The 27,964-nt window shown below is 36.1% G+C and overlaps 1 protein-coding gene across 25 annotated transcripts in view; it reads right to left on the bottom strand.

Moving 5' to 3' along the window:
- Trdn (triadin) overlaps window positions 1–27,964 on the bottom strand; it is a 450,291-nt gene that overhangs the window by 95,268 nt on the left and 327,059 nt on the right. For 21 of the 25 annotated variants that reach the window (XM_087585490.1, XM_087585476.1, XM_087585494.1 and 18 more), the window contains 2 exon segments: window positions 21,332–21,379; window positions 1,959–2,003 (listed from right to left, as the gene is read on the bottom strand). In XM_087585490.1, coding sequence (XP_087441616.1) covers window positions 1,959–2,003; window positions 21,332–21,379 — 93 coding nt within the window. 25 annotated transcript variants of the gene reach the window in all.

The following is a 27,964-nucleotide window of genomic DNA, read 5'->3' on the forward strand; positions in this document are numbered from 1 at the left end:
ATGGCGTATTCCATAAAAATTGCCACAAGTTAAAATGTAAATGAATGAAAAAGGCATCATTGATATTTAATTAATTGTTCTTCAATAAATTTGGAACTCATTTTTGATAATGAATATTTCTGAAGTAAGCCTACATAAAAGCGAGAAGACGACAGAGTCTGATATCCTTTTAGGAAGAAATTTTAGAACTCCGTCAAAGAGCAAAGTTAGGTTTGTTTGTTTGTTTTTACACGCAAACTCCTGGTTTTATTCATGTCTTAAAATACCTTTTTTACACACCAACTATTTGCCTTAGTTATACCCCACAGAGGAGCATTTGTTTAAATATACTATTCTCTTTTACATTTGTCCCTTAATATGTGAGAGTGCACTGTCTCAATTAAAATCCAGATCTTTTACTAAAATTATGACAACTGTCGTCAGTTTTATATAGGCCAACAAACCCGAGTTTGTATACGGTAAAATTTAAGTTTAGGAAAATTATAGTAAAATTCATCTGAAATAGTAAGTTCACATCCCAATGCCATTTTCCATTTGAGGAAACATCAGTGTTTCAATAAAAGTGACATATTCAGAAACAAACTTTCAGTGCTCCTGTCAATCATGTTAGGCACCGCCGTATTCATTGCACTGTCTCCGTTATTAGTCAGTGTACTTTTAACATGTTATAGCGATTTTAAAGCATCCTGCTAAGATGAGGATACTGCTTTCTTATGCAGTATTTGCCTGGCATGCCTTAGACCCCGAGTAACAACACAGACAAGCAAATAAAAAGCAAAGGAAGTTCTGATAAGTAGTTTTTATGACTAGAAGACAGAAAGTCAGGAAGCTCAGTGGATTAAAATATGCTTGGACAATGTATCAAAATAGCCTTTGTGAGGAAAATCTAGATAACATGTATAATTTGGGAATTTATAATTTGTTGCATCCTTTATACTTATGGCTTCTTATTTTGGACACATAATATCTAAGTGAGAAAAGCAGATTGGAAATGATTGCCTTTATTTTGACTTAAGAAATTTAAATCCTGAAACCTGCATAAATGAGCAAACAAAACACAATCCTGTGTTTGTTCCTGTGTTTATGCTTTATATTTCAAACACTAACACAGACACTCTTGCTCAGATTGAGCTGCTTGAAATATTGCATTGACTCTCAAAATTGTGGGTGGTACCCAGAAGCCACAATAAAAGGAAAACCTTTATTGATATAACTATCATATTATTTCCATTTTTCAAAGCTCACAAATCCTTAATTTTTTCAGTTTTAAGAAAAGGCAAAGTATCACTTTCAATGATATCAGACAGTGGTCAAGAGCATGTTTAAAGTATATTCTAGAGTGATATTGTGGTATACCAAATATATATATATATATATATATATATAGATAGATAGATAGATAGATAGATAGATATAGACTTTACAATGCACAACAACAAATTTTCAGGCTTTTTTTGTGTAAATCAACCACGAAAACCAAAGTCATGATATTAACTATAATAACTTTTATATTGTTTACCCCAGTGTCTTAATATAACAAATTATTTTTAAAGTAATACAATTATTTTTTATCATAAATAAGTTTGAATCATGTTTTTTCTTTGAACTATTATCTCTGAGGTGGTATGGAAAACAAAAGGTCAAACAGAAAAAAAAATGTCTAACAGTTATCTAGCTCATCTCATTATCACTCTTCAGCTTCTCTGACGCTGACGTAAGGAAGCAGTCTATACACATTTGCTTTTCTGAATTTATACTCAGAGCTTGGTAAACAATAAAAAGACAAGGCCAGATAGTCATCCCACATCCTCCCTGTCCTGAACAAATGCAAGGACATTGCTCTAGAGCAAGAGATTTAAAGATAATTGTCTTCCGCCTGTCTGAATCCAGTGTTTTCCTCCTCATGTAGTTTTCTTCCTAAAGAAGATAATGTCAACCTGCTTCACTTTTTTTTTTACCTTGCTCCACTGTCTTGGCTTTCTCTTCTTTCTTTCCATGCAGGGCTGCAAAGCAAAGATAAGGTTTAAATAAGAGATCCAATATAAAATGTTTATTCTGCACATAAAAGCATTTGGGGATGCATTCAAAACCAAATATTGTTTCTAAACCAGCTATTCTTTCACGCTTTAAAAAACACTTCTTATCTTTCTATAACAAAATTTAAATCTGGGTTAAAGCTAATCTTAAGGGATTAGAACAAAAACAAAAAGCAGTAATCCCTTCAGTCTCCAGGCTAATTCTTCTACACTATTTTCTGTTTTATTCCTTTACACTGTGCTTTGATAAAGGAGCTACAAAGAATTACACTTGACAAGAAGGTGATTAATTGAGCTACAATTCAGTTTATGGCTGTAGTCACTTAGTGTCATATAAATGTCAATAAGATACTCCTTAAAATTCAGACTTAGCATGTCTTTTTTTTTTTTTGGACATTTTCTTTATTTACATTTCAAATGTTATCCCCTTTCCTTTTACTTCCTCCTGAAATCCCCTATTCCACTCTCCCTCCCCCTGCTTCTAAGAAGGTGTTCTTGCCCCTTCTAAGATGGACTGATGCATTCACTTTTTATTCTTCTTTTTACTTGAGCTTCATGTGGTCTGTGAATTTATCTTGAGTGTTCTGAGCTTTGGGCTAATATCTACTTATCAGTGAGTGCATACCATGTGTGTTCTTTTGTGATTGGGTTACTTCACTCAAATATCAGGTGATATTTTCTAGTTCCATCCATTTGCTTAAGAATTTTATTTAGTCATTGTTTTTATTAGCTGAGCAGGGCTCTGTTGTGTACCATATTTGTACCATATTTTCTGTATCCATTCCTCTGTCGAAGGACATCTGGATTCTTTTCAGCCGCTGGTTATTATAATTAAGGCTGCTATGAGCATAGTGTAGCATGTGTCCTTGTTATATGTTGGAGTATCTTTTGGGTATATGTCAAACTCTACCACTCCTGGGTATATACCTGAAAGACTTATCATGTCTTAATCAACTGAAAGTACCATGCCGTCATACTTGAGATGTATTTAAGTATAAAAGGAACCCATTTTACATCACAAGGACGCCAAAAGAAATCTTTGAAAGCACCTCATCCTGATTCAAGTCTTTATTGCATTCTGCGGAAGATTTGAAGTTTGCCTAGTTAAACATGTAATGAGCAGAATTTTTCATATGAAGTCAGTGCCTGCAGATGAAGTAACTGATTCGAGAAAGAATCTTCAGGGAATTTGAGCAACAGCTAGAAGAAGAACAGATGTGGAAATGAATAACATAATCATGCACAGCTCTACAGAGCATTGTAATGGGGAAAGTACAACTTTAAAATGAATAAATGTGGGTTGAGGATTTAGCTCAGTGGTAGAGCGCTTGCCTAGCAACCGCAAGGCCCTGGGTTCGGTACCCAGCTCCGAAAAAAAAAAGAAAGAAAAAATGAATAAATGCATCTTCCCCTGGCTTTACTCATGTTGGAAACAAGTGTTTATTCATTGAATCCTCTGGAAAGATGCTGTTTCCCATTGACAGCACATGTAATGTATTGAATTATTGAATATTCTGCAGTGTTTCTGTTAAGCATCTAAGTGAAATTAAGTTAAAAAGTTCTGGCTTTCATTTTAATCAAACGAAGGGTTTAGTGAGCCGCAAAGCAATATTAGGAAGAAGTTATCAGGCACATAAGAACATCATTGGTAACTTTCCCTAAATAAAGGAGGATGGAAAAGTAGGAGAAAAGAATATAGAGAGGAAGAAAAGAGTCTTAATAAAGACTTAAGAAAGAAAACAAAAACAAACAAAACGAAATCAAAACAAAACCAAAGGAAGATGTGATAAATTTGATCATTTCCTGCTTCAGCTTCAGAAAGACTCCAAAGGTTGTTACCATTAGTTGGAAATAAAAACAGGTACTCTAATCTCCAAATGGAACTCTTGAGTGAGGAAAATATTTAGCTCAAAGCAAATTAGGTTTTCTGAGTTTCAAAAATCCCACTTGTACAAAAAAAATCTGAATAAGGGGAAATTACAGGCCTTCCAGGGAATACCAATGAGGTTATAATCTTATTTTCTATTCCTGTTAAACTGTAGTTAAGTGTTAGGCTAGGACCACTCAAGGAGGGTTGGCACCTAACTTCTCTATAGGATAAGGAATGCTGTTGTACCCATAGAATGACAATTCCTAGGAACTGAATTACTATAAGAAATGAAGGACATGGTTTAGATTTTTGTTACAAATTGTATAGGGGGTCATGTATCACAGGAAAATGAGCAAGGATTTTACTTTGTAAAATCTTGAGCCTTAATATTTAAGTGATAATGCAGGTAATGCTTCTAGTTTATTAAAACAATGAAACGTTTGATCAACCATGGCAAGCACAAGGCCCAGTACATAGAAGTAACTCTTGCACTTTTCTTTTTTCCTTTACTTTTATCCTACCTTAAACAGAATCATCCCTGTTATGAGAACATAACATCTTTTGTATTATTTTATCCAACTGTTATTTTAAAATGTAACAGATAATTAATTAAAATAAGGAATAGATGGATCTAACAAAGCTAAAAACTAAGTAGGACTCTATTAATCCATTCTGAAATAATATGATAAAAAATTACCCAGAGGAACAAAAACAGAAGACATAAAATAATTTAACAAACATGAATAATGGAATAAATTTTAACATAAATAAAATCAGATTTTCAAAATAAAAGAATAAAAAGAATGAAGAAACATCCATATTTGGAGGGAAGAAAAAAAACCTGAAAACTTCAGGCATTGATATTTACATCTTATAAGCATAGGGTTCCTAAAGTGAGAGCTCCTTAAATTTACATGTTTTCCTCAGTTTGTTACCCAAATAAATGTTTGATATTTTTATTTCTTTAGTTTGATCTGCTTGGTGTCTCTGTTCCAAACTTTGTCTCCATATTCTCTCCTATGAATATTTCTGTTCCCCCTTTTACGAAGGACAGAAGCTTTCACACTTTGGTCGTCTTTCATCTTGAGCTTCATGTGGTCTGTGGATTGTATCTTGGGCAATCGGAACTTTTAGGCTAATACCCACTTAATAGTGAGTGCATACCATGTGTGTGTGTTTTTGATTGGGCTACCTCAGTCAGGATGATATTTTCTATTTCCATCCATTTGCCTATGAATTTCATAAAGTCATTGTTTTTGATAGCGGAGTAGTATTCCATTGTATAGATGTACCACATTTTCTGTATCCAATCTTCTGTTTAAGGGCACCTTTCCAGCATCTGGCTATTATAAATAGGGGAGCTATGAACAAAGTGGAGCATGTGTCCATGTTATATATTGGAGCATCTTTTGGGTATATGCCCAGGAGAGGTAGAGCTGGGTCCTCAGGTAATACAATATTCGATTTTCTGAAGAACCTCCAGACTGATTCCCAGAGTGGTTGTACCAGTATGCAATCCCACCAACAGTGGAGGAGTGTTCCTCTTTTAGGAACTTCTCAGCCATTTGATATTCCTCACCTGAGAATTCTTTGTTTAGTTCTGTACCGCATTTTAAATAGGGTTATTTGGTTCCCTGGAGTCTAAATTCTTAAGTTTTTTTGTATATATTGGATATTAGCCCTCTATCAGATGTGGGATCGATAAAGATATTTCCCAACCTGTTTTTTTGCCATTTTGTACTAATGATAGTGCCCTTTGCCTTAAGAAGATTTGCAGCTATATGAGGTCCCATTCATCAATTCTTGATGTTACAGCATAAGCCATTGGTGTTCTGTTCAGAAAATTTCCCCCTGTGCTCATGTGTTCAAGGCTTTTCCCTACTTTTACTTCTATTAGTTTGAGTGAATCTGGATTTATGTAGAGGTGCTTGATCCACTTGGACTTGAGCTTTGTACAGGGAGATAAGGATGGATCAATTTGCATTCTTCTACATGCTGACCTCCAGTTGAACTAGCACTGTTGGTTGAAAATGCTAGTTTTTCCACTGTATGGTTTTAGATCCTTTGGCAAAGATCAAGTGACCATAGGCTTGTGAGTTCATTTCTGGGTGATCATTTCTATTCCACTGGTCTACCTGCCTGCCTCTGTTCCAATATCATACAGTTTTTATCACTATTGCCCTGTAATAGAGCTTGAGGTCAGGGATGATGATTTCCCCAGAACTTTTATTGCCGAGAATAGTTTTTGCTACCCTGGGATCTTTATTATTCCAAATGAATTTGCAAATTGCTCTTTCTAACTCTATGAAGAATTATGTTAGAATTTTGATGGTGATTGCATTGAGTCCGTAGATTGCTTTTGGCAAAATGGCCATTTTACAATATTAATTCTGTCAATTCATGACCATGGGAGGTCTTTCCATCTTCTGAGATCTTCAATTTCTTTCTTCAGAGACTTGAAGTTCTTGTCATGCAGATCTTTAACTTGCTTGGTAAGAGTCATACTGAGGTATTTTATGTCATTTGTGACTATTATGAAAGGTAAAATTTCCCTAATTTCTTTCTCAGCCTGTTTATCCTTTGAGTCATGGAAAGCTACTTATTTGTTTAAGCTAATATTATATCCAGTCCCTATTGCTGAAGTTGTTTTTCAGGCTTAGTAGTTCTCCAGTGGAAACTTTGGGGTCCCATAAATATATGATCATATAATTCTGCAAATAGTGTTATTTTTGGCATCTTCCTTTCCATTTTTTGTCCCTTTGACCTCATTTTGTTGTCTGATTTCTCTGGCTAGGAGTTCAATAATTGTATTGAGTTATTAGAGAGATATGGACACACTTGTCTAGTCCCTGGTTTTAGTGGGATTACTTCATGTTTCTCTCCATTTAGTTTGCTGTTGGCTACTGGTTTGCTGTATATTGCTTTTACTATGTTTAGGTATGGGCCTTGAATTCCTGATCTTTCCATGACTTTTAACATGAAGGGGTGTTGAATTTTCTCAAATGATTTCTCAGTATCTAATGAGATGATCATATAGATTTTTCTTTGAGTTTGTTTATATAGTGTTTTACATCGATGGTTTTCCATATATTGAATCATTCTTGCATCCCTCAGATCAACCCTACTTGATAATGTTGGATGCTCATTTTGCAGTGCTCTTGGATTCAGTTTGCGAGAATTTTATTGAATATTTCTGCGTCAATATTCATAAGGGAATTTGAATCTGAAGTTCCCTTTCTTTGTTGGTTCTTTGTGTGGTTTAGGTATAAGAGTAATTGTGGCTTCATAGAAGGAATTCGGTAGTGCTCCATCTGTTTCTATTTTGTGGAATAGTTTGGACAGTATTGGTATTATATCTTCTATGAAAGTCTGATAGAAGTTTGAACTAGTCTCATCTGGTCCTGGACTTTTTTTAGTTTTTTTAGTTTTTTTAGTTTTAACTGCTTCTATTTCTTTCGAGGTATGGGACTGTTTAGAAGGTCTATCTTATCCTGATTTAAATTTGGTACCTGGTATCTGTCTAGAAAATTGTCCATTTCACCCAGATGTCCAGTTTTATGGAATATAGACTTTGCTAATAGGATCTGATGATTTTTTGAATTTCCCCATATTCTGTTGTTATGTCTCCCTTTTCATTTCTGATTCTGTGTCTGTATGGTTTTGGTGATTTGTTTGTTTGTTGCCTTTTTTGCCTCACTCCTTGTCTTGGCCCTTTTACTTGTTTGATTGTTTTATCATATCCTGATTTGTTTTATTTTAGTTTACTTTAATTATTGCTAGCATTGAAAAAGATGAAATGGAGAGTTGCAAGAGCTAGGAAGAGTAAGGGAAGAGAAAATTGCAATAAAAATATATGGTTTTAAAAATATTTTCAATAAAAGAAAAATATTTATTAAGTTATTATGTATATATGGGTTTAGGATTAAATCTGGAAGAAGGTTGAATAAATATGATAAAATCTATATCATGTTAAAATGGCACCCTAGGGAATGGAAAAGAATTTTCACCAACTCCACATCTCATGGATGGCTAATATCCAAAATACGTAAAGAACTCCAAAGACATCAACAAACAAATCAACACAATTTAAAAACAGGGTATAGATTTAAACAGAGAATCCTCAATAGAGGAATCTCATATGGCTGAGATGACCAAGAAATGCTCAACATACTTAGCCTTCAAGGAAATGCAAAGTGAAATTACTTTGAGGTCCCATCTTATACCTGTCATGATTGTTAACATCAGCAACACAAGGACCAACTCATGATGCAAGGATGTGGCATAAAAAAGGACACTTCTCCATTGCTGGTTGGAGTGCAAACTCATAGAACCGCAATGGAAATCACTAGAGCAGGTCCTTGGAAAATTGAGGAGTAATTTACCTCAACACCCAGCTATACCACTCTTGGGAATATACCCAAAAGACACTCCATTCTTCCCCAAAGACACTTGTTCAACTCTGCTATAGTCATAATGCTTTTATTAATAATAGACACACACTGTGAACAGCCTAGTTGTCCCTCAACTGAAGAAAGGATACAGAAAATGTGGTATATTTACAAAATTGAGTATTATCCAGCTGTTAGGAAAAAAAGACATCAAGAAAATTTCAGGCAAATAGAAAAAAAAACATCATCCTATGTCAGGCAACCCTGACCCAGACAGACAAACATTATGTGTATTCACTTATAAGTTGATGCAACCTGTTAAGTAAAGTTTAATTATACTACAATCCACAGACCAAAGAAGTTAGATTAAAAGGAGAGGTCTAGGGAGGAAGCGTGGGACTCCTAGGAAAAGAGAAACTGAATAGACATGTTGGGCAGACTAGGAGTAAAGGGAGATGAGAATTGTAGGAATTGGGTAGGGGGGAGAGAGAGAGAGAGAGAGACCAAGGGAGAAACTTAGTAGAGTAGATTGGAATAAGTGAGCTTTTAAAGGTCAATGTGAGAATCTAGTACAATGGAAACTTCCTGAAGCCTATGAGGGTGACTTTAGCTACAACTCCCACTAATGCAGGATACGGAGTTTGAACAGGCCGTCTTCTATAACCAGGCTAGTCTCCCAGTGGTGGGATTAGGATACTAATCCAGCCACAAAACCTTCCACCCACAACCTGTCCTGACTGCAAGATATGCTGGGGTAAAGGCTCATAGCTTGGGGCAATGGCCAACCAATGATTTGTCTACATTGAGACCCAAGCCACAAGAGAGAGGCCATGCCTGACACTGCCTGAGCCAGATAGCTCAGAATCTTAAGATAGAATCAAACATGACTGACAAAAATGTAAATAAATAAATAAATGACATAAAAGTAAATAAAATTATTCCTAATGATATTCTCTTATACTTTTAGATACCTGCCTAGCCCAATCATTATCAGAAAGGCTTCCTCCAGCAGCTAATGGGAGTAGTTGCCAAGAACTGCACTCAAATGTTAGACAGAGTTTGGAAAACCCACCAGTAGAGGAGGAGGAAAGATTGTAGGAGCTGGCGGCAGGCGGGGAGCCAAGGACACTAGGAGAACACAGCCCACAGAATCAACTAAGCAGGGCTCACAGGGTCTCACAGACATTTAAGTGACAATCACAAAACTTACATATGTCTATGCTAGGCCCTCTGCATACATGTTGTAGTTGTTTTGCTTGGGGTTTTTGTGGAACTCCAAGAGTGGGAACAGGGACCATGTATGACATTTTTACCTACCTATGAGGTAATTTTCCTCCTTCTGGGTTGGCTCTTTGAGCCTTGATATAAGGGTTTATTCCTAGACTTATTAAATCGTTTTATGCCATGTTTCATTGATATTATTGGGAGGGCTGTCCTTTATAAAAGTGAAATGGAGGAATAATAAATCTGGGAGGCAGGGTATGTGGAATGGAGAACTGGGAGGAAGGAAAGGAGGGGCTGTGGTCAAGATACAGTCTATAAGTTAAGAATAAAAATTTAAATATAAAATAAAATTTGAAATACTTATAAAATTCCTTAAAATTAATACTTATTTTCTTTTTTATATTTAAAATGTTTTCTCATACAAGGCATCACAACCACAGTGTTCCCTCCTTCCACCTTTCCTTGCTTTCCTAACTCTCCTTTCCCCCAGATCTATGCAATGTTCCATTTCCTCTTCAGAAAGAGCTATTCTCCATGGGACAACAGACCACAGGACCAAAATAAAGATACAATAAGACAAAATAAACCACTCATATCCAGAGTCTAAAGAGCAGGCAAAAGAGTCAGAGATAAGTCCATGTCCAATGTCAGGAGTTACACAAAACACCAAGCTCACAGTCTTAACATATACGCAGAGGACCTGGTATAGACACTCACAAGTCCTGCGTTTGCTATTCCAGACTCTGACGGGCATCCTGATCTAAAGTGAATATTCACTTTAACAGAGGAGCCTGCCAAGGAGGAGAATATTTGGACAAAACTGCCAGGTATGAATCTGAATTGTATTATAGAGAACAAACAAGTGTCTTGCCAATGATTAATTCTTTTATATGTTTGTTTCTGGGTGTTTAAGAAGTAAATAAAACACAATCTTTTCTCTTAAAAAATAATGTGCTTGATAAATGCCTTTGATACTTCTGGCACATCCCTTGTGTAGAGCAAGCAATTTTGTGACACACACACACACACTCACACACACACACACATATCTAAAACTTTCTAAGTCATGAAGTCTAAGAAACATATTGATGCTGATCAACTACTCTTACCATGTATACATAAAATAATAAAAAAAAGAATGAGCACAATAGAGGTAAAACTTAATTTTTCACGATATTTATTTAAACAATCTAAAAACTTTTGCATATGTCTTGAGAAAGAATCATCTCTCTCCCATAATAAATAGGCTGACGTTTTAAAAATGTCAAACAATACCAATAAACCCTCTTGAAATAAAAAGAGAAATTTTTCATATGATTGGCTGAGTTATAACACAAGAATATGTCATAGCCTCAAAGAATATTGATAAAAATAGGATCTAGTAACTTGAGGTGGAGATTATGAGTAGAGTCTGCTGACGGTGAAGATATTGAGCTCTAAGATTCTCATGGGTCATTTAGACTAAAGCAAGTTTTGTCTCTAGTCTGTGCTATACTCCAGTCTTATTAGTGGAATTAATCTACTATCTATCAAACCAGCAATGAGGTTCTCTGAATGGGATACAAAGCAAAATGATGCTGATGCTTTCATGACCCATCAGAACAATGCTGATTCCAGACCCATCTTTATCATTCATATTTGCTTCAATCCCTGAAACACACTCTTGTCTCAACATGCACAAGAGGAAATGTTCAGAGGATTATTCACATGAAAGCATTCTAAACTCTTAAAGAATTTCTTGAGTTTTCTAATTCACACAAACAGAAGTTTGGAGAATCTGTATGGGGATGCAATTGAAGGGTGGTGATAATGGTAAAAAGTACAACTAGATTGGGTGGAGGTTTTGGTAAACATCACTGGGTACAATGTCACAGCTTGCACAGAAGAAGAAACATTTTAACAGTCAAGGAAATTAGAATGTTAGAATGGACTTCCTATGTAAAACTTAACCTTCTACAATGTAGGGTCAGGAAGAATTTTTTCTTTTATGGATGTTATAAGAAACAGCTTTGTGAGAGGAGCACCAGTGTGGTTGATGAAATCTTTCATTGCTCCTTTTTGTAAAATATCTCTCTTTCTCTCTGTCTCTCTGTCTCTCTTTGTTTCTGTCAGTCTGTCTGTCTTTCTGTATATATATATATATATTATATAGTGTGTGTGTGTGTGTGTGCGCGTGCATGTATGGCATATATGTATGTATATACCTCCCAGTATGTGTGTGCATGATTTTATATATACATATATATATCTATGCGCACATGTATATGTGGTTGTGCGCACATGTGCAAAAAGGTATGCATGCCGAGACCACATGTTTATGTAAATTGACTTTCTCCATAGCTCTTCACCTCATAGCAGGATCATTCACTGATGCAGGAGATCAATGGTGTGCTAGCATGACTGGGTAGTGGACACCAAGTATCTGCCTGTCTCTGTCTCTCTAGCATTTGGAATACAGACATGTGCACATCTGGACATCCCACAGTTGACAGAATCCAAGCTCAGGAATTCATTCTTGTGTGGGAAGTGCTGGGTCAACTTTCTCCATAGAATATTTTGTTGCTTTTTTATGTCATATTTTATAGTGGGAGCTGCAGGTATTCAACTGGATAATTAAGAGATAACAAATCTAGTTGTATTTCACATTAGCCCCAATAGTGGGGCTAATTTCCCTAAATAGCCCCAAATTTCCAAATGGCAACAAAGTATAGTTACCATATAGGAAAACGCAGGAAATGAACTCATCAGGATGGGCTGGCTCACCTATACCACTGACTAATTCCTCATGGTATTTCTAGAAGTAAAGCAGATACAGAAGCTACTAAATGTATGTCCCATCTAGATAAGCAGAAGATTGTAGGACAACTGAATTAAAGGCTGCTTTGAGTCACAGCTAGGAAAAGTAATGACTCTTCAACAAATTGAACACGTTTCTAGGTCCAGAATATTGAATGTAAAAGAGGTTAGGCTCTATTAAGGAAACACCTTCTCATAATACTGAAGTTTTGCTATTAGTATTTAAGCTCAAAGAGACCTATTCCTGGGGTAATTGTACTGTGGTAAAATAAAATGTCAGATCTTTGGGAGCCTGCTATAAACTAGCAATGCATCAACATTAATTACAGATGACTACATATTGCATTGTATCCCCCCATTTGAAACAATACCATAAGGAGGTCAGAGTCAAATTTAGCCAATATTTAACTAATAGTGGGTTCGTCAGGGTCTTCAAACTCATCCTGTGGTTATTTCTATAGTTACAGGATGCATAATTTGTATAGATACACTTTGAAATTGAAATAATTATGTTGGCTTCCTGATCTATTTTTGGAACAGCCAAGTAGAAGACATTAAAACAGAACTTATGAAATAGTGAACCACAAGTTGCCTCTCATCTTTAGAAAGTTTATGTTAGTATCATCATTAAGTACTTGAATCATAGTTTTCTACATGTTTCCATTTATTTCTATTTATCTAATAGATAAAGAATGATAGATGATTATATTGAACTTAATCAAATAGTAACTCCAGTTGAATCTATTCTATTACATGTGGTTTCCTTACATAAGGAGATTAACATATCACCTAATATCTGGCATGTATCTGCTAACCTTGAAAATGCACTGTTTTCTTCATTTCTGTCCATGAGCAAGTAAGCAATTCACTTTCAGCTGGAAAGACGAGACAACCTCAAGAATTCAGTCAATCTTTAGTCCTGTATCACAACTTACTTCATAGGGATGTTGCTTCCCCATGTATTCAACAGGACATTACAATGCTCAGTCATATTGATGACATTATGTTGACTCAACCAAGTAAACAATGGTAGCAGCTACTATTTATATCCCATATGTAAATCCCATGTGTGTCAAGAGGATGGGAAGTAAAACCAATAAAACTCCAAAGATCATCTATATTACTAAAATTTCTGAAGTTCTAGTGATGTTCAGCATTTAAATGTTCTTTTTCTTTTTAAAGTGAAGGATAAATTGTTGCATATGGGACCAGCTACCAGGAACTGCAGCATTTAAAAGGCTTATTTGAATTTTGAAGGCAGCACATGTCTCAAGTTTGGGTGTTACTCTCTTCAATAAACTCTAGGGACTCTAGATGTTTCTATTTTGTTGTGAAGGCCCAGAAAAATAGAAGGATATCTGTAGCATATCCAGGCTACATCATACAGCAGACCTGATAGAATTTGAGGTCCTAACAGCAGTTAGCAATGCTAGGGGGTTTAATCAACTTCTATAGGAGAATACAAATTGAGGCCAGTGGAATTTGCAAACAAGGTTTTGCCACCATCTACAGAAAACTAGTCTCTCTTAAATAGACAGCTCTTGACCTGCTTCTTGATGTTGAAGAAAACCAAACATCTGAAAATGATTAAACGAGCCACCATGTGCAATTCAAGATTCCTCTTGTGAGCTCTGTGTTACCTGATCCACAAAGTTGTAACAGTGGACAAACACAGAAGTATTCCTTCATCAAATGTAAGTAGTATACATGATCTCAGGAGAATATGCACTGAGTTGAACGGAGACTATTGAAATGTTTAATGTGCCTATTTTTCTTATGATACCTTCTGTCCCACCAAAAGGTCACCTCAGCAAAGAAAGACTTCTATGACCAAGTAGACCTGATTACGTGTTCTGTGGATAGTAGGAAACCTTTCTCTTGGCTATCCCTAATTGCCCTATGGGCCTATAAACAGAGTTCACATGGAGGTAGACAACACAGACTTCCACTCAGCAAAGCTGAACTAATAGTGCCAAACCTGACAGCACCAAAGACTATAACCTAAGCCCCTAATATGGTAATATGCTCCAGGATGAGCAGCCAGTGAAATGGTAACAGGTTGACTGTATTGGACACCTCCATGAAGGAAAGAAAAGTATTTTGTCCTTATTTTAAAATATATTTAATTGTTTGAGGAACCACCAGACTGATTTCTAGAGTGGTTGTACCAGCTTCTAATCCTAGTAAGAGTGGAGGAGCCTTCGTATATACTCGCTGGTAAGTAGATATTAAGCAAAAAGCTCAGAATACTCAGGATACAACTCATAAACCATATAAAGCTCAGGAAGAAGGAAAACCAAAGTGTGGATGCTTTGGTCCTTTTTAGAAGGGGGAACAAAATATTCACAAGATGTAGAGGATTGGAGGGACTAGGGAACAAGAGAGGAGGGAGAGGGCAAAAAGGGGTCAGGATCAGGTACGGGAGGAGACTGGGATGATATACAGATATGCAGAGTGTCAGGAAATTGAACAGAGGTATGTAGCGGTGGGGGATGGGGAACTGGGAGTAGCCACTGGAAAGTTCCAGATGCCAGGAAAACAAGAGGCTCTCAGACCCAACAAAGATGAGATTAGCTGAAATGTCCAAGAAAGGGGAGGAAGAACCTATAGAGACCACATCCAGAGGTTAGGCATACATCCTGTTTGGTGGATGGGACCACTCACTCATCTCCAGATTTTTAACTCAGAATTGCTCCTGTATAAGGAAATATGGGGACAAATTATGGAGCAGAGACTGAAGGGAAGGCAATCTAGAGACTGTCCCACCTGGGGATCTGTCCCATATACAGACACTATTGCTGTTGCCAAGCGATGCTTGCTGACAGAGCTGGATAGAGCAGTCTCCTGATAGGCTTTGCCAGAGCCTGACAAATACAGATGTGGATGCTTGCAGCCAATCTTTGGACTGAGAATGGGATCCCCAATGGAGGAGTTAGGGAAAGGACTGAAGGAGCTGAAGGGGTTTGCAAGCCCATAGGAAGGGGAACAATATCAATCAACCAGAACCCTCAGAGCTCCCAAAGACTAAACCACCAACAAATAGTACAGATGGTGGGACCCATGGCTCCAATTGCATATGTAGCAGAGGATGGCATGTTGGAAATCAGTGGGAAGAGAGGTCCTTGGTCCTGAAAAGACTCAATGACTTTGTGTAGGGAAAATGTCAGGGCAGTGATGTGGAAATGGGTGGGTGGGTGGTTGAGCACCCTCACAGAAGCAGGGGGGTGATGGGATAGGGGGTCCCAAAAGGGAAACTGGGAAAGGTGATGATTTTGAAATGTAAATGAATAAAATATCTAATAAAAAACAATAAAATAAATGAAAATAATAGATATTTAAATCTGGAATGTGTTTGTATTTCTTGCCGGCAACACTCTTGCAGGACTACTATATATGGACTGACACTTTTGCAGATAAAGAAGAAAGATTTTTTGAGGTGCCCATTAAAGGTAACGAAAATGTGAAATGAATAGGTAAAACTTATAGCTAGAAATACTAGTACCATATAGGAGCCTTTCAAGTCTTCAGTTGAGGTTGGGTCTGCTGAGGCTTTGAATTTAAATGACTAACCATCTAAATGTACTCTGCCTCTGTATAGATACCTAACACTGGACTATACAGTTCCTATTTTAGCCACCAGTATAGTGAATCATGTTTTATATTATGCACATTCTACTGGTTCTGACCCTCCAGAAAATCTTCTCCAACACAAGCTCCCTGAAAATGCTAAAAATGGGGAAGAAAGACATTTTAAACATCATGGTTATCTTTTTATTTCCAATTTTAATGCAAAATTCATCAGGCCTTGTTTTATGGTGAATAAACTTTAGACACAAATGATTCATCTAAGTAAGAGGACTTTTCTCCCAGGCAGGAATCAAAAGAAAGCCCAAATCAATTTTTCTTCATATAACATAGAGTGTATCAAACTTCCTTTGGTGTTGAACCCTGCTGTGCAATCCTAATGAATGACTATTTTTCCTCTTACACTGTAACAATGGCTTTAGCAAGGCTTGAGTTGAACTTGGAAGAAAAGACGGTTTGCTGTATTTTCATTACTCACTGGATTTTATTATTGTTATTTAAAGATGTTTTAAGACCTTCAATGTTTCTCATCTTCTTTTCTCACCAGCTCACCCTTATAGTTTTATGTATGCCCTTAAAATCCCAGGCAAGTGTGGAGGGTGCTAGGGTACTTATAAGAGGTGAGTTGAACATAATTTCAAAAGTCCCTGATGTCACAGTTAAATACAAATCTAGGATGTAGTCCATGAGCCTTGAAATAATATAATACTATTTTGATGTTTGTAATGTCGCCAGTTGAAGGTCACTTGTATGTCAAAGGTACTGTTTGAAAAGGACTGAAACATCGGAGTGTATCAATATCGGTAGAATAGAAAGTAGTATTGATTAGATAGAAATATAGGAACGTGTTTTTTCTTATTAATTCTGAGATATACATATTTAGTAGTAAGTCCATGCCTCTGCATCCAAATCTAAATATGCATTTCACACATATATTTAGAAGTATATGCAATATAGTGTAATTGCATATATCAAACTGTATTATGTATGAAGGTCGATTTAGAAAAGGATATGGAAGACAGATCATGGGGTTCCCATTAGCCATCTTAATGAGGTTGGACTTTATGAATCGCTAGAGGAAAGAATTTCAAATAAAGTGATTTATTCAGTGTCATGGCTTTGATGATTTCCTATGACCTTTGCTAAGTTTTAATATAAATATACACACCTGAGGCTAGTCACATATCAGAACAGTAATTCGGGAAGCACACAATAAAGGTTTGAATTTTGCTGACAGTCAGGCTTATGAATACAAACATATACACAGGAAATATTTTAAAAAATGGAAATACATTAAGATTATTTGAATAAACACGTAGTGGAAATAAAGAGAAAACTAAACATTGTTCTCTAGTAGGGAATAGATAATGAAAAGCAAGTGAGTAGGAGAGAATAGCCAGCTTTACATTGAGGAGGGATGCATCTTAAGTTGCTAATTGGACAGATGAGAACAGAATCCTGAAATGCATAGTAAAATCAGAAATGGATATACAATTTGGATCTTTAGAATTTAGGGTAGATTTGTAATCTTGGCATATGTACACTACAAGTCAAGATAGATGTGAAGCCTAAGTTAATGCTGGAATCTCTGGAATGTCAACTGTTAAGTGTCTACACAGTAAAAATGTCTAAAGACTTTGTAAGCAAAGTTCAGAGCGGGATGAAAATTAAAGAATATTTTGCCTTAGAAATTTCTCACCAGACAAGGAGCAAGACAAAGTAAAAATTCATGCTGAGGACTTCAATTATTCACAGACTAACAGGTTTCCTTGCTTTAGAAAGAGAAATAGCATCAGCATTTACCACAGCAACAATATCATAACTCATCTTGAGACAAAGGTTCCCTCCTGAGTTAGAGATCCTCATATACATCCTGCAAAGCCCCATTGCCTTGCTCTGTTGCTAAGAACCAAGGTGCTCTCACAGATCATTCTCATCAGAATCATATTGTAAATGCATCTATTATTGAAGGGTTGCTTCTGAAGTCACTGCAAAGAACATCTTTTGATGATTTTAAGGAAAGAATAAATGATAAACTGCCCTGTCACTTTGTCTGAATTTATCTCCCTTTTTTACTTCAGCCTTGAGCTACAGCTATGCTGGAACATTTTTACTGATAGTGAAAATAGGGTATATTTTTTCCAGTATTTTAGATTCAAGAGTAGCATTATCTCCCAAATTTTATTTTAAACACAGCATGATATCCATAAATTTATGTTGAATGACAGAGAACATAAGTAGAAATTTTTAAAATTAGAAACAGATGGTGTCAAATGAAGATCTAATATATTCATCTTCAAATAAAACATTAAGGTAAAACAAATAATGAAATGAAATAACAAATGAAAATATTATATCTTATTTACTACATTTTAATTGAATTATTTGTAACTTTGAAAACATTACAACAATCACAAAATCAACAGTATTTCCTGTATCATGCACAGTTCCTTGTTCAATGTTAACTTGGAGACAAAAGCAACCACTGTTCAATTTCATGTTTTTGTTAACTGTGAGAGATTAGAAGGTGGCAAGTAATATGAATAGCATATGCATACTAACAGATGAGAAAAATCAGATTTAATGTTGTTTTTTAAGTTTGTCAGCTCTGTAAATCCTTACCCAAGTTTTTTTCTGAGAGCTTTGGAAGCAATCAAATCAATATGCAGAACCATATTTAAACAATAACAGAGATATAAGATTAATTGGCAAAGTAGTTGGTTATAATTCTTTATAAATAGATTGTTTCTCTGTCATTTGACTTTAAAATTTTACTAAGCAGGTCATTCCAACAAAAATATTTGCTATGTTATAAATTCATGACATCCTTAGTTGAGGACTCTTATGAGGTCCATAATTGATTGTACAGTTTTGATTTTATATCACTTTTTATTCTACTTTGACATGGTTAAACTGCAAACTATGAATGTTTGTGTTTATGCCCTAATTACTCAAGGTAAAATGACTCTATCTTGAAAAATTCATCATGTCTTTGTCCATTGTGTAGATGTATCCCATTTGCTTTATCCAGACTTCATTTGACAGGCGTCTAGGTTGTTTCCAGTTTCTATAGTCAGGAAGGACTTCCAGAGGAGGTCCCACAAAATCTTCAACTGAAATTTCTCTTTCCCATAAGATGTGCAAGGATAGAGAAGGAGCAGAGACTGAGGGAACAACCAACCAATGACTGCCCCAACTTGAAACCTATCCCATATGAGAGAGAGCCACTTATACTATATAAGATTCTCTGCTATACATACAGGCAGGAACCTAACTGTCTCTTGAGAGACTATCCAGACCAAGACGGAGGCAGATACCGAGACCCACAGCCAAATATAAGTCTGAGCTTGGGAAGTCTTGTGGAATAGTTGAGGATAGAATTGAGCTATCCAGAGGTGTCAAGGACATCACAAGAATACCTACAAAGTCAAATAACCTGGAACTGTGGGGGCTCACAGAGATTGTGGAAGATGTTCAGCTTGTTATTCATCTGGGTCCCCTAACAAGTTGAGCAGAAGTTGTTTTTGTCTCTGTTTCCTGCCATTGGATCTCCTTTCTCTATCTGGACGTCATGGTTGGGATCCAGTGGGAGAGAATGCGCCTAGTCCTGTTAATACAGATGTTCTAGGGTGAGGTGGTACCCAAGGGGGGCTCCTCCTTCTCTGAGAAGAAGGGGAGGGAGCCTTGGGAACAGGAATCTATAAGGGTAAGACTGGAAGACAAAGGAGGAGGTCTATGATCACAGTGTAAGTACATTTTATATTTTTTCTTTTTTTCGAAGCTGGGGACCGAACTCAGGACCTTGCGCTTGCTAGGCAAGCGCTCTATCACTGAGCTAAATCCCCAACCCTCCTTCCTGCTTTTAAATTCATCAATAACAGCCTTAATGACAGCATGTGAGGCCCAAATACCAATGCTCAGATTAATTACTTTGTCTTATTGTCTATTAATACCTCTAGATTTTTCATAATTCATTATTATTTACATCAACAAAATATTTATGAGCCATGCCAGCACCTGACTAACACAGATGCAGACACAGCCAACCATCAAACTAAGCCTGGAAACCCCAATGGAAGAGCTAGGGAAAGTACTGAAGGAGCCGAAGGGGATGGCAACATCATAGGAAGAACACTATCAGCTAACTGGACAAGCCAGAGCTCCCAGGGACAAAAAGACCAAACAAAAAGTATACGTGAATGGATCCATGATGCCAGCTACATATGTAGCAGAGGATAGCCTTATCTGGCATCATTTGGATTGGGGGCGTCCCTTGGTCCTATGAAGGCTTGATGCCCCAGCATAGAAGGACGTTAGAGTGGTGAGTGGAGAATGGGTGAGTGGGTGGAAAAGCAACCTCATAGAGGTAAAGTGGAGGGGGGATAGGATGGGGTGTTGCAGAGAGAAAACTAGGAAGGGGAACAACATTTGAAATGTAAGTAAATAAAATAATTTAACAAAAGAATGTGATGTCACATAAAGCTATTTTAATTTAAGCTTCTGCCAGCTATGGTGAAATTACATCAATTAAAGATAATGTGATATACCTACATAATATCATATAAGCATGTATATGGATATATACAAATTTACAGATATATATCAATGATTAGAAAAATGTTGAATACATTAATGAATGTGGTAAATATGTTTATACATATATGAAAAGGAGCATTGACATTGATACCATGAATATTTTATTAGTTTTACAAGTTTATGTATGTTTTATTTTTGTACATACATAGTGTAATTTTTATAAGTATATGTAATGTCATTTTAGTGGAGTATGTGTGTGTGTGTTTGTGTGTTTGTGTGTGTGTATGCATGTGTGTGAATTTTTGTGGTCTTGAATATATAGTTAAGGTAGACTTATTAAGTATTCTTATGAGTTGCTTTTAAAGGTAGTGTTAGAATTACTGTTTTCTCTTGCTACTTCCCATTTTGCTTCTCAAACAACACCTTCCCTCTGTCAGCATCTCATGGAATATATCTCTCAGTTCTATAATATTTTCATACAAAATGAACACACTATGTACATCTTCTTAGCTAAATTTTAAATTATTTAACACTTAGTCGTTTAAAGTTGTGTGCGTAAATCCAAATACCTATCGGTAAATGAAATCATACTGTGTTTAAGTAGTATACTTATAAATTTTTTCAAAAACTGTATTTAAATTTAGATACAATTACAAACATTAATTTATAGATCTAGTGGGCAAGAATGACTGCAATAGAAAACTAACCACAAAGTAAATGTAGATGCAATAGATGCAAGAATTATCATGCAAAGTTTGTTTTTGTGTCAGTGCAATTTTGCATGCAAAATCAGCAAGCAGTGCTCCTATCACCACACTGCACAGACAGTAGTCAAGAGCTTCAGGATCAAGTTACAGTCATAACAGTTTTCTTTATTTGTTTTCAGCTGTGTTTACCCTTTTTTGTTGAGGCAGGAGCAATCTCTTCTTTGGCTTGCTCAGCTTCTGCAAATTCAGTTAAAGAATAAGCAATGACTATCAGAGATTTCAGAACAATAGCTATAATATTATAATGCCCCCCCACATACACACACACACACACACACACACATACACACACACACACACACACACACGAAAGAGAGGGGGGAGGGAGGGAGGGAGAGAGAGAGAGAGAGAGAGAGAGAGAGAGAGAGAGAGAGAGAGAGAGGAGAGAGAAAAGGAGAGAGAGAGAAACATTTGTATCATCTTTTACCTTTTGATAAATAACTTCTGTGTAAAGTCCCTTTCATGGTATATAACTCTATGATTTCAAATTTGTATTCTTATGTAAATAGTGCTGACATAAAGAGTCATTACATAAAAAATAGTTGTTAAAGTATTTGAGCTTGTTGATGTATAGTTGTAAAAGTTGTTAATGTGTAGTCACAGAGTAAGTGATTTATGAATTTTAGAGAAGAATTTATAAAGGCCTTTTTGTTCAGTTCTTAATTAGGTAGATGATTAATACTTTTTGGCTTGGGAATCTTAGTGTTAGCAGTATTAAATATTAGCCACAATATTATTTTTTTAAAAAACTCCTTAAAGTTTTTAAACTTTAAGAAATAGCAACAATTTAAAAGGCAAAAACATTGCCATGTGGGGTGCTTATTTGAATATCTAATACAGAAAACAAGAAAGCTTCACTAAAGATAAAATATGGAATCTGATTCTCGAAAAAAGTATTTCATTTTGAAGCAAAAAATAAATAAAACTTTCTACAGTTTGTAGGGTGAAGAGAAAGCATTGATGAGTCAATAAATCTTTGTAATGCTTTTCATTTTATAAACATTTCATTACCAAGGTGATTTTTATAATCATATATTTATACTTTTTGTTTTAATAGCATTTGTATATCACTACTACTTGTTATAGTATCTTTTGACAAAGATCTAATTTTAGCAAAACAAAATACAGAATCATTTTAAATTAACAGCTTAGAATTTTTCAGAGAGGGTTTGAAAACTCTCCCTGTGTTTCAAGAAAATGCCTTTATACTTCTCTATAAACATATTTTAATGAACTTTTCTAATCTAGGGTGATGGGACTACCTCCAGAAGCCAGATACCAATTAACATAAAGCTGCACACCAGACATGAGAAGGTCTGTTTAGAGTTTTTGGCCAGAGCTATGTAAGATCGTCCCTAAATATACAACTCCTTGCTCTTGTCAGTGACTACAGCCCAGAGGTGAAAGTTAAATTACTAGTGCCTAGGATGCTATACCCTTCAAAAACAGGGTCCAGAGTTCCCAATCTAGAATTTACGTCAATGCTGTCTTCCTGCTCTAGATTCCATAGTACCAGAAGGCACCTTGCAAACTTCCAAAGAAGAAAAGCAATGAACTGATCTACCCAGCTATGATGTCTATGAATCACATCAATGATCACCATGGCCTGACAACTGTACATATTGAACATAATACCCTTTCAACAAGAGGTATGTTATGTCTGGTACTGGCAATCTAGCTAACTTTTCTTAAGAAGTAATGGTTACTGCAGGAGACTCTACAACTACTAATTTAATAAACCAGAATAAGACCATATTGCTTGTTCTTCCAGAAATACGTCAATTGTTTTCAAATAATATTCCATTCTCTTGGTATAAATGGCTGCCATTATTTAAATGATGAATACATAAATTCTAAATTCCCCTACTCTTCAGCTTCTCATCTGAGCTGCTCCAAAATACTTCTGATGTACATTGTAGTAGAGAAGGAGATTATACTTATTAGGACACTGAAGTTAGATGGTCAACCTAATGTTAACTAAACATATGAAAATATGTGCAGGGTTAAAATCAGAGGATAAAAAACATTTGTTCGCATTTTATTTTACTTTATTAGATATCTTCTTTATTTACTTTTCAAAAGTTAGCCCCTTTTCCGGGTCTCCCTCTGAAAAACTCCTATCTCATAACTCTTTGCCTTGCTTCTGTGTATAGGCTTCCCCACCCACCTACCAACTCTGTCCTGCCTACACATATTGGCATTTCCCTATACTGGAGCATTGAGCCTTCACAGGACCATGGGCCTATTCTCCCTTTGATGCCTGACAAGTTCATCTTCTGCTACATATACAGCTGGAGCCATGGTTCACATCATGTGTACACTTTGGATGGTGGCTTAGTCCTTGGAAGGTCTGGGAGAGGGTAGTTGATTGATACTGTTCTTTTTTCTGGGATTATAAACCCATTTAGCTACTTCGGTCCTTTCTCTAACCCTACACTGGGGACCAATTGAGCTCTCAATCCACTGGTTGGTTATGAGCATCCACATCTATATTTTCCCTACTCTGGCAGAGCTTCACAGGAGACAGATATATCAAGCTCCTGTCAGCATGCACTTCTTGGCAGGAGCAAAAGTGTCCAGGTTTGGTGGCACTTTTGGATGGATCCTCCGGTGGGGCAGTTTCTGGAGGACCTTGCTTTCCGTTTCTGCTCCATACATTGTATCTGTAGTTCTTCCTGTGAATATTTTGGTCCCCCTTCTAAGAAGAACTAAAGCATGCACACTTTAGTCTTCCTTCTTGAGCTTCATGTGATGTATGAATTGTATCTTGGGTAATCCAAGGTTTTGGGCTAAATCCACTTATCAGTGAGTGCATACTATGTGTGTTCTTTTGTGATTAGTTTACCTCACTTAGGATGATATTATCTAGTTCCATCTATTCTCCTGCAAATTTCATGAAGTTATTGTTTTAGCTGAGTAGTATTCCATTGTGTAAATGGACCACATTTTCTGTATCCAGTCCTCCATTGAAGGGCATTTTGGTTCTTTCCAGCCTCTGGCTACTATAAATAAGGCTGGAAAGAACCCAGATAAACATAGTAGTGCATATGTCCTTGTTAGTGTTGGAGCATCTTTTGGGTATGAGTCCAGGAGTGGTATAGCTGGGTCCTCAGGTAGTACTCTGTCCAATTTTCTGAGGAACCACCAGATTGCTTTCCACAGTGGTTGTACCAGCTTACAATCCCACCAACAATGGAGGAGTATTCCTCTTTCTCCACATCCTCTTCAGTATCTTCTGTCACCTGAGTTTTTGATCTTGGCTTTTCTGACCATCTGTGTTAGGTAAATTCTCAGGGTTGTTTTGATCTGCATTTTCATGATGACTAAGGATGTTGATCATTTCTTTAGGTGCCACCATTCGATAGTTCTCAGTTGATAATTCTTTGTTTAGCTCTGTACCCTATTTTAATAGGGTTATTTGTTTCTCTTGTGTCTAACTTCTTGAGTTCTTTGTGTATATTGGATCTTAGCCATCTATTGGATATAGTATGGGTAAAGATCTTTTGCCAATCTGTTACAGCAAACCAGCAGGCAACATCAAACTGAATGAAGAGAAATGTGAAGCAATCCCACTAAAATTGGGGAGTAGACAAGGCTGCCCACTGTCTCCCTACCTACTCAATATAGTACTCAAGATACAAGCCAGAGCAATTAGAGAAGAAAAGGAAGTCAAGGGTATACATATTTGAAATGAAGAAGTCAATATATCACTATTTGCAGATGATATGATAGTATACTTAAGTGAGCCTAAAAATTCCACCACAGAACTTCCAAACCAGATAAATAATTTCAGCAAAGTGCTGGACATAAAATTAACTCAACTAAATCAGTAGCCTTCTTATTCTCAAAGGGTAAAGAGACTGAGAAAGAAATTAGGGAAAGAACAGCTTTCACAATAGTCACAAATAACATAAAATACCTCAGTGTGGCTCTAACTGAGTAAGTGAAAGATCTGTATGACAAGAACTTCAATTCTCTGATGAAAGAAATTGAAGGAGATCTCAGAAGATGGAAAGACCTCCCATGCTCATGAATTGGCAGGGAAATAGTAAAAATTGCCATCTTGCCAAAAGCAATCTACAGATTCAATGCAATTCCCATCAAATTCCCTCTCAATTCTTCATAGAGTTAGAATGCACTTGGAATAACAAAAAACTCAGGATATCAAAACTATTCTCAGCTGTAGCTATATTATAGAGCAATCTTAATAAAAACTGTATGATCTTGGTACAGTAACAGGCAGGTAGGTCAATGGAATAGAATTGAAGATCCAGAAATGAACTCCTACACCTATGGTTACTTGATCTTTAACAAAGGAGCTAAAACCATCCAGTAGAAAAAAGACAGCATTTTCAACAAATGATGCTGGTTCAACTAGAGGTCAGCATGTAGAAGAATGCAAATACATCCTTTCTTATGGCCTGTACAATGCTCAAGTCCAAGTCCATCAAGGACGTCCACATAAAACCAGATACACTAAAACTAATAGAAGAGAAATTGGGAAAAGCCTCAAACACCTGGGAACAGTTGAAATTTTCCTGAACAGAACACCATGAGCTTATGCTCTAAGATCATGAATCGACAAATGGAACCTCATAAAATTGTGAAGCTTCTGTAAGGCAAAGGACACTGTCAATAGGACATAATGGCTTGCTGTCATTTTAAATGAATTGATGTAAACAAAAGTTTAATTTTGCCTGGCCTAAGGTAAGTAATTTATTCATAATTCAATTGACTGGAGGATATTTGCAGATGGTGTAAACTTTGTGATCTACATGCTGAATTACTTACTGTGTAAACAGTTAACTACAGCAGTGTTACCAAACACTGATATATGGCATAACCCTTCACAACAAAATAGAGATGATGTCGTCAGATTTTTTAGTAACTAGTAATGCCCTTTTCAAGAATCACTATGGATATTATTACATTTATTACTTAATCTATACTCTAAAACCCTAACTGTCTTGTCATCTCCCTATTTAGAGATAACTAGTCATACCACCGACCCCAGCACTGTTCCACCCAATGTTAATAATGACACATGTACTCAAGTGAATGTGGGGGTGAAAAAATGGATGTTTAGACATATTTTTGTCTTGTGCTTGGATAGAGAAAAAAAATCTATATTAACGTGTACAAATTCTAAATCTAGGTTTGGCACTTCTGCCTCATTGAGTACTCTTTCTCCATCAACTTCACTTCCGGACACCGTAGGAGTGTTAATAGCCCTTCATCAGAACTGCATCATGGAAGCAAGGAGGAATTTTATTTTTGTCATAGTCCCCGGGAGTACCTTCACTTCCAATCAGTAAATATTTCTTCTACAGTGCTATTAACTTATCGTCAGGAGCTAAGGTGAATGGTTCCTCCCTACTAGTTCAATCTACTTTCTAGCTATTTATACAATGTTAACAAACCACAGTTTTTAATAAATTTCTCTTTCCTGTCAAACCTACCACTCCATTTAAATTCAATGCCCACACATAGACTTACATACATACTTGATTAGTCTAATTTATCTGTATATCTAACTGTCTTATATACCATTGTGGTTTAAAATCATATATTACAGATAGTCGGGTAATTCCTACAAATTGCACAATATATTATGGATAAGGTAGAGTGCTTTCAAAACTATCCATGGTATAAATCCTTCACCTTAGGCATTAGCCTTTTACGTGTTAATGGTCTATAGTAACTGTGTAAAATCAGTTATGTTTTATGATTTCAGTATTAAAAGGTCAGTTCCTAGAAAATATGTGACCATAATGACATTAGACAACTTATGAAACATTTTAAATCAATTTTGCAGTGAAGAATAATGTTCATGCCAAGCTCAATGCTCTCAATCACATAAAGGGTTGAACACTACCTCTTTAAATTTTAAATTGGGTTTAAACAATTTGACAAGGTAGTTTAATAGTTTACTGAAAAAGATGCTTATCTCTTCAAAATGTGATTGGATAGTGTTTCTCAGAGGGACATAATTCCTGGCTTTTCCTTAAAGATAAATATTTTTATCTGTGTGTCATATTTCTTCATGAGTAATGTTAAATTTCAGACTAATATTTAATCCAAAGCTTTCTATGAGTGATATAATACCGTAAGTTTCATTTTGTACATTTTCTGGATTATACATTTCCGTGGCTTAGCATACTAAAGAATCTATGAAACAGTTTCAGTTAGTCTTACATTCAATTTTGAACTCTAGGTTTGTGTTATAATATGAAAAGAATTACAGTTCATGAGTAATTACATTTTTATGTTTTAGGTATTTTATGTGTTTGTGAGTGTGTGTCAGTATGTATACATGACTCTGTGTGTGTCCGTGTTGGTGTATTTTCATGATTTGTATACCCATTGATGGCAAAGGAGGACATTGGATACCCTGGAACTGAAGTTACAGGCAACTGTAAACTATCATGAGTGTTGAAAACTCAACTCAAAATCTCAACCTATCATAATTATATCAGGCATCTCACCAGAGACTTTGAAAGCCAGTAGATCCTGTTCAGATGCCATACAGACTCTAAGAGAACACAAATGCCAGCCCAGGCTACTATATCCAGCAAAACTCTCAATTAACACAGGTGGAGATACAAAGCTATTTCATGGCAAAACCAAATTTACACAATATCTTTCTACAAACCCAGCCCTACAAAGGCTAAAAATGGAAAACTTCAACACAAGGAGGGAAACTACACCCTAAAAAAAGAAAGGAAGTAATCTCCTTATCTCCTTGCAATGAAACCAAAAGAA

The sequence above is a fragment of the Rattus norvegicus genome, chromosome 1, assembly GCF_021556685.1.
Source record: "Rattus norvegicus strain SHRSP/BbbUtx chromosome 1, alternate assembly SHRSP_T2T, whole genome shotgun sequence".
Lineage (NCBI taxonomy): Eukaryota > Metazoa > Chordata > Mammalia > Rodentia > Muridae > Rattus > Rattus norvegicus.